The 8,280-nt window shown below is 46.0% G+C and overlaps 1 protein-coding gene across 1 annotated transcript; it reads left to right on the top strand.

Moving 5' to 3' along the window:
- Positions 1-676: 676 nt before the first annotated feature.
- On the top strand, positions 677-2,786 carry LOC112721876 (UDP-glucuronate 4-epimerase 5). The gene has a single exon (XM_072206909.1). The coding sequence runs from the start codon at positions 1,000-1,002 to the stop codon at positions 2,329-2,331; it is 1,332 nt and encodes a 443-aa protein (XP_072063010.1). The 5' UTR covers positions 677-999; the 3' UTR covers positions 2,332-2,786.
- Positions 2,787-8,280: the final 5,494 nt, after the last annotated feature.

Below are 8,280 nucleotides of genomic sequence, written 5' to 3'. Positions count from 1 at the left end.
GGCGTCTAGCGCCCAAAGAGCAGAGCCCAGCATCCAAAGGCCCAAAGAAGACCCCCTAGGAATGCCCAAGGAGTCCCCTAGCACGTGGATCTCATCAAAACTCAGCCCAAACACTCACCAAAAGTGATATTTTGTTTGAGTGATTTAAAGTTTTGAAGGCAAGAATAGCTTGAAAGAAATGAAAAAAAAGGATGCAAAGTGGAGAAATCATGAAGAAATGAGGATTTGCTGAATTTATGGCGACGCGTACGCGTGAGAGGGAAGTCTGCCAGGCGACGCGTACGCATAACCCACGCGTACGCGTGACAAGCATTACGGGAGCCACATCAGACTTTTCTGTTGGATCTGACGGAGGCATTTGGATGGAAGGACTAATCCGTCCAACTTTTAAGGACGTCAAAGACTTAAAATTATTTTTCAATGGTTAAAGACAAAAATATCCGCAGAAAAAAGAGTCAAGAACCTATTCGTTATTTTCTCAAAAACTCAGGCAAGAAATACTCGTCTACCGTGATCCCGTGTAAAAGAGCTCAACCTCACCTTCCATGACCATTATGCAAAGACGAAAAATTGAAAAGGAAAATTTCAGTAATCAATAATTCCACTTGCAAACTATCCAATCTATTATTGTATTGTATTATTGTATACTCTGAATTTTAATGCGATTCCCTAATCAAACACATATAATCTCACGCATTTATAAACGAAACTTAATCTTTGCTAGTCAGAGATATGCCAGCATTAACCTCATGGATCAGAATGAATCACTCAAACCCATGTGCGTGTTTTTAAGCACACGTGAGATATAAATAAAAACACACACCCCCCAGCTTCTTATCGCAGCAAAGAGAAATTTAGGGGGAAAAAGAAAACATTGAAACAAAAAAATAAACCCTTAACCTACACTCTCTAAACCCTTCTCCTCCTCCTTCTTCATCTTCCTCTTTTTTTTTCTGCTGCTGCACTGAATGAAAGTGTGCACTTGAGGTGTTTGTGAAAATGTCGCAATTAAATTTGATGGATCACGCGCCCTCCACGCCGGGGAAGCAAAAACCAGAGAAATCGCCGTACATTAACCACCGAATGAGGCTTCATTCCTCACTCTCCAAGCTCACTATCTTCTCCACCTTCGTCGTGGCCTTCCTCATCTTCCTGTTCCTTTTATCCCCTCCCTCCGCCACTACCCCTGCCACGCGCCGCCGTACTCTTGGCGGCAACTCTTTCAATTCCTCCGCCACCTCCTGGGGCGGCTCCGACTGGGAGAAGCGCGTGAGCAGGTCGGCGCGCCGTGCCTCCCCTTCCAGTCTCGCCGTCCTCATCACCGGCGCCGCGGGATTCGTCGGAGCGCACGTTTCTCTCGCACTCAAGCGCCGCGGTGACGGCGTCCTCGGCCTCGACAACTTCAACCGCTATTACGACCCGAACCTGAAGCGCGCCCGGCAGCGCCTCCTGGAACGCGCCGGCGTGTTCGTCGTCGAAGGCGACATCAACGACGCCGCACTCCTCCGAAAGCTCTTCGACGTCGTGCCGTTCACACACGTGGCTCACCTGGCTGCTCAGGCTGGAGTCCGCTACGCAATGCAGAACCCTTCCTCCTACGTCCACAGCAACGTCGCTGGGTTCGTGAACCTTCTAGAAGCATGCAAGACAGCGAACCCTCAGCCCGCTGTGGTTTGGGCCTCGTCGAGTTCTGTGTACGGGCTCAACTCCAAGGTTCCTTTCTCCGAGAAGGACCGTACGGACCAGCCCGCGAGCCTCTACGCGGCAACGAAGAAAGCAGGGGAGGAAATAGCCCATAGCTATAATCACATCTACGGGCTTTCAATCACGGGCCTGAGGTTCTTCACGGTTTACGGGCCTTGGGGCAGGCCCGACATGGCGTATTTTTTCTTCACGAAGGATATACTGAAGGGGAAGCAGATCACTGTGTTTGAGGCGCCGGATGGTGGAACGGTTGCTAGAGATTTTACTTACATTGATGATGTTGTGAAGGGGTTCTTGGGGGCTCTGGATACAGCGAAGAAGAGTACCGGGAGTGGGGGAAAGAAGAAGGAACCGGCGCAGTTGAGGGTTTTTAATTTGGGGAATACTTCCCCGGTTCCGGTGTCAGAGCTGGTGGCGATTCTTGAGAGATTGCTGAAGGTGAAGGCGAAGAAGAAAGTGGTGGCGATGCCGAGAAATGGGGATGTGAGGTTCACTCATGCTAATATTAGCTTGGCGAGTAAGGAGCTTGGGTATAGACCCATTACTGATTTGGGGACAGGGCTAAGGAAGTTTGTTAAGTGGTACCTTGAGTTTTATCCTGGCTCCAAGAAGAAGAGTGCTTGGTGATGGTGATTCTTCTTTTAAAATGGTGTTCTAGTTTTTTCTGGTTGATGAATGAGTCATTGTTTTATTTGTTGCCACTCACCGATTGTGTACTTTTTTATTATGCCTTCTGTTTTTTACGAAGAAGATTTGGATCTGGTTCTGCAGGCTGCAGAGGCTTGGATTGATGTTGAAAGAGTTCATACAATTGCATTAGGAGCCAAGAAGAACTAGTGTCATGATGATCTATCTTTTTTTTTTCGGTTTTAAATCATGTTGTAGTTTTGCTTCATTTTCATCTTCAATTGTATTCCTTTTAGTTTAGGCATTGTACAGTCTTTGACTAGAGACATCAAATTGGGGTTTGTTAATTGTGCATTCTTTTCTTGTATGTTTTTGAATTCAAAGCATTTGCACGATAAGAATGTTCTACACTGTTCCATTGTCTATTAATCTGAAGGTGTGTGCTTAATTATGAACTCATGTTGCCAACTTGCCATGGTTTTGGTTTAAACTGAGTTAACTTGTGTTATGGTGATGACTTGCTTACAAGTACTGCTGCTACGATGATTTCTGTTCGAGGCTCCAATCTTGTTAAATCGGAATTCTTCTGGGCATGGATGTGTTAGCACCGCACACCAAATGTTAAAACTTGGAAATTTTCAAGTGCCAACCTACATTATAGACTCTTGAGCCAGGGCACAGAGCCAACGGTGACATTAGGTGAAGTTTTCATCATTCGGAATGCTGTTTGGTTTTAGAGTGTCACATGTTTTAGCTGACTATATGATGTTTATGCCATTTGGTAGCAGCAATTTTTGGTTCATTACCGAGTATTTTACCAGATCTAAACTGATAAATATTCATGCATCAGGTCATTCATGGCACTAGTCTGGGCTTGTTCTGAAATGTCAAGAATGGTTCAAACCATGAATGCTATAAGATCAAAGTTCAAAGACGTTTTTTTTTTTTTGGGGCTTTGGTGTTGTTGGTATTAAGCACTTTTCAGTGTTAAAAATAGCCGTGCAGCTTGTTCATTTTGCAAATTTCTACAGATTGATCAGTGATAAGGCTATCTTTCTGCAACTCTTGGGTCGTTGCCAGAAAGCGATTGAAGAAACTTCGTATCAGCTGAAAGTTGGATTGTCTACTTCATTTCCTATCAGCCCTGGCCTTGAGCAACGAACTCGGTGTTCATAATATTTTTTTTTTTGTTGATTGAAATAAACTAAACAAAGAAAAACAAAACAAACAAAACAAGGAACTGTGTAAATAGAGGGACAGTCTCGTTTAAGACTACTCTTAAACTCCTCTCAAGGTGAAAGAAGCTCCACATGTGTTTGCATCTCTCATAATCAAATGAAAGTCAACACGCCAATTCCAATGCATGATATCTCTTATTTTGAGTACCAATGGATCAATAAACCCAAAACCATCTTGAGTAACAAGATTAAATGCTTTCACACAATCCGTCTTACAAATAACATCTCGTTGACCCACATCCCAAGCTAAGAGATATCCTCTCCAAATGGCAAACAATTCTCCTTGAAGAATACTATTGTTCATACACTGGCCCAACGAATAAGGCCCAGGATCCAAATAAAAAGGCCCAACTCAAAGGGTTGGCCTCACCTTTCACCAGATTAGCCGCTACGAAGTCGGAACTAGTCACGACTTGCTCTAAAGAAGTCGGGAACGAGGATTAACTGGCAGATAAGCACTCATTTGAATGAGTAACTACCCCTAGAATCTCTCTAACCACTTCACGAGCCATATCTTAACTTCTCTAAGATAAAGGGACGGTTAACACCCTAGAAAAGTGGCACTACTCCAACGGTGGTTATTGGCTTACCACTATAAATACATTGACACCCCTCAGGTATCTCTAAGTCCCAATACTCTCTAGACCTGCTAACCCCTTTGCTGACTTAGGCATCGGAGTGTCTTTGCAGGTACCACCCCCCATTCACTCATACTCACAAGTCGGACGGAGGCCCCTAAGGCACAGACCCTGACAAAAGCTTCCTCCCTCAGACAATTGGGCCAACCAGCGCCATCCAGCCCATTAATCTCCGGTTACCTATCGTAACATTGGCGCCGTTGCCGGAGACCCGAGAGATCAACCAGTGATGGCGGACGGATCCCCTGAGGAGGGTCATGTGGAAACAGATTCTGAACAAGAGAATCTGGACACCAGAAATAGTGACGCGGACCTAACCCTCCATCAGGAAACCAACGATCAACACAAAGAAGGAACCTCCGGAGTCAAAACCCCGAAGGTGAATTCCTCGGAAGGCCGTGAGTCAGAGAAGGACGGACAGTCCCATTCAACTGAGCTTATGGGGTTAGTCCATATTCACCAAAATCGTTTGGAACAACTAGAACAGGAACGGGAGCGACAAAAGGAGATAGAAAAGCGCCTAAGAGAGGAGATGGATAGACGAAAAGAGTTAGAGGAAAAACTCTTAAAGCTAGAATCCTCCCTCAAAGGTCGGAACTCCCGTGATAGTAGAGAAGAGTCCCCCTAGGAGGGGAAGATCCTTTTAGTGAGGACATAATGAGGGCTAAAGTTCCGAGAAACTTTAGAAGCCCTGATATGGACCTCTACGATGGAACCACTGATCCAAAGCATCATCTGAGCAACTTTAAAAGTCGGATGTATCTGGCTGACGCTTCCGATGCTACGCGATGCAAAGCTTTTCCGACAACCTTGTCAAAAGCAGCGATGAAGTGGTTCGACAGCCTCCCCCTGAGGTCGGTCACCAGTTTTGAAGACCTCTCAAGGAAATTCTTGATGAGGTTCTCTATCCAGAAAGACAAAGTTAAACATGCACCAAGTCTCCTGGGAATAAAACAGGAGGTCGGAGAATCCTTACGAGCCTATATGGAAAGGTTCAACAAAGCATGTTTAGAGATTCAAGACCTGCCCACCGAGGCAGTCATAATGGGGCTAGTCAATGGGCTCAGAGAAAGTCCCTTCTCACAGTCCATATCCAAAAGACATCCCATCTCTCTAAGTGATGTACAGGAAAGAGCTGAAAAGTACATCAACATGGAGGAAAATGCTAAGTTAAGAGACCTGAGTTGGCGACCTGGGCACCCTCCCTCAACAAAAGAAAGAGAGAGGGAAACCAAAAAGAAAGAAGAACTCGGTCTCGATAGACTAAGAAAATATCACTCTTATACTCCTCTAAAGGTCTCTATAGTGGACGTATACAGAGAGATTTGTAATACTGAAAGGCTACCACCCCCCAGACCTATTAAAAATAAAAAAGGGGGGAGCCGCAGCGACTACTGTGAGTACCATAAAATATATGTTCACTCCACAAACGACTGCTACAACCTTAAAAATGTGATAGAAAAGCTGGCTAGGGAAGGTCGGCTCGACAGATATCTCATAGAAAGGTCGGACAGTCATGGGAAGAGAAAGCGAGACGATATGGATAGAAGAGACCCACCACCGCAGACTCCGGAGAGACATATCCATATGATCTCAGGAGGGTTCGCGGGAGGGGGACTCACCAAATCCTCTCGCAAAAGACATCTCAAGAGAGTCTACCAGGTCGGAGGAGAGTCATCCGACCTTTCTACCATTTCATTCACAAATGAAGATGGGCAAGGAATAATCCCTGGACACGATGATCCAGTGTTAATAACTATGATCCTAGCAAATGCTCATCTCCACAGAACCCTAGTAGACCAAGGAAGCTCAGCGGACATTCTTTTTAAGCCCGCTTTCGACAAACTAGGGTTGGATGAGAAAGAATTAAGAGCCTACCCCGACACCTTATATGGACTAGGCGACACACCAATAAAGCCACTAGGGTTTTTGCCCCTCCACACCACCTTTGAAAAAGGGGAAAAATCAAAAACCCTGAGCATAGACTTCATAGTCATCGATGTAGGGTCAGCATATAATGCTTTAATTGGCAGGACTACCCTTAATCGACTCGGAGCGGTGGTATCCACCCCTCACCTTTGTATGAAATTCCCGACTTCAGTGGGGATAGCAACGGTAAGGGGAGATCAGAAATTGGCAAGGAAATGCTACAATAAAAGCCTAAACCTGAGAGGAAAAAGCCGAGAAGTTCACACAGTAGAGCTCGGAGGCGCAAGGGCTAGAGAGGAGCTGCGTCCACAACCGGGAGGAAAAACCGAGGAGATACAGGTCGGCGAAGAGGAGGGAAAAAATACTCACATAGGGGCCAACCTAAGGGAAACCCTAAAACAAGGGTTGACTAAGCTCCTAAGAGATAACTCCGATCTCTTCGCCTGGAAGGCCTCCGACATGCCTGGGATAGACCCCGAGCTCATGTCCCATAAGCTCTCGGTTTACCCGGGATCCCGACCTGTACAACAGAGAAGACGCAAGCTCGGCCCAGAGCGAGCCCTAATAGTAGAGGAGCAAGTACAAGCGCTCCTAGAAGCCGGCTTCATTAGAGAAGTCAAGTACCCAACATGGCTAGCCAATGTAGTGCTAGTCAAAAAACAAAATGGCAAATGGAGAATGTGTGTCGACTACACCGACTTAAATAAGGCATGTCCCAAGGACCCTTATCCACTGCCAAGCATTGACACCCTAGTGGACTCCAGCTCGGGGTATCAATACTTGTCGTTCATGGACGCCTACTCGGGGTATAACCAAATCCCGATGTTTGAGCTAGACTAGGAGAAAACATCATTCATCACGCCCAGAGCTAATTTTTGCTACGTGGTCATGCCATTCGGATTGAAAAATGCAGGGGCCACATATCAGAGGTTGATGAATAAGGTGTTTGCCTCTCACCTAGGGAGCCTAATGGAAGTATACGTCGACGATATGCTGGTAAAGACCAAGAAAGAAGTCGACCTCTTGTCTGACCTCTCACAAGTCTTTGACACCATAAGGTTGCGCGGGATGAGACTAAATCCTGCAAAGTGCGCCTTCGCAGTAGAGGCAGGAAAATTCCTAGGGTTTATGCTAACACAAAGAGGGATTGAAGCTAATCCCGACAAGTGTAGAGCTATCCTAGAGATGAAAAGCCCGACTTGTTTAAGAGAGGTCCAGCAGCTGAATGGCCGACTTGCAGCCCTTTCCAGATTTTTGGCAGGATCGGCGCTAAAATCCCTCCCACTGTTCTCTTTATTGAGAAAGGGATGTCAATTTGAATGGACTCCTGAATGCGAGGAGGCGTTCCAGGAGTTCAAAAGATTCTTAAGCCAACCTCCTATTTTGACCCGACCTATAGCTGGGGAAGACCTCGTCCTATACTTATCTGTAGCAGACAAGGCCGTCTCATCGGCCCTGATCAGAGAAGACGAGGTTGGACAGCACCCAGTATATTTCATCAGTAAAGTTCTACAAGGCCCTGAGCTAAAGTACCACAAACTGGAGAAGTTTGCCTACTCCTTGGTAGTAGCCTCACGAAGACTACGACCTTACTTTCAAGCTCACACAATAAGAGTCCGCACGAACCAACCCATGAAGCAAATCCTCCAAAAGACGGATGTTGCAGGGAGAATGGTTCAATGGGCAATAGAGCTCTCCGAGTTCGACCTGAAGTATGAAGCTCGGACGGCGATTAAAGCCCAGTGCCTCACCGACTTCATCGCAGAATACGCAGGAGACCAAGAGGAAAAACCAACTACATAGGAACTCTATGTAGATGGATCCTCGAACAAAACAGGAAGCGGTACAGGCATAATATTGGTGGATGAAAGGGGAACCCAGATAGAAGTTTCCCTCAAATTTGAATTCCCAGCTTCAAATAATCAGGTAGAGTATGAAGCTCTGATTGCTGGATTGAAGCTGGCGGAAGAAGTCGGTGCTACAAAAGTGATGATATACAGCGACTCGCAAGTGGTGACCTCCCAGATAAGTGGAGAGTATCAGGCGAAGGACCAAAATATGAAAAAGTACTTGGAAAAAACTCTGGAACATCTCGGGCACTTTGCAGAAACCGAGGTCAAACATATAACTCGGGATCTAAATAG

Source organism: Arachis hypogaea, chromosome 11, assembly GCF_003086295.3.
Source record: "Arachis hypogaea cultivar Tifrunner chromosome 11, arahy.Tifrunner.gnm2.J5K5, whole genome shotgun sequence".
Classification (NCBI taxonomy): domain Eukaryota; kingdom Viridiplantae; phylum Streptophyta; class Magnoliopsida; order Fabales; family Fabaceae; genus Arachis; species Arachis hypogaea.
The sequence above is the reverse complement of the archived record's forward strand: the minus strand, read 5'-3'. Positions and strand labels throughout refer to the sequence as shown.

Coding starts and splice junctions, on each gene's coding strand:
- LOC112721876 (XM_072206909.1), top strand. CDS start 1,000: ATGTCGCAATTAAATTTGATGGATCACGCGCCCTCCACGCCGGGGAAG.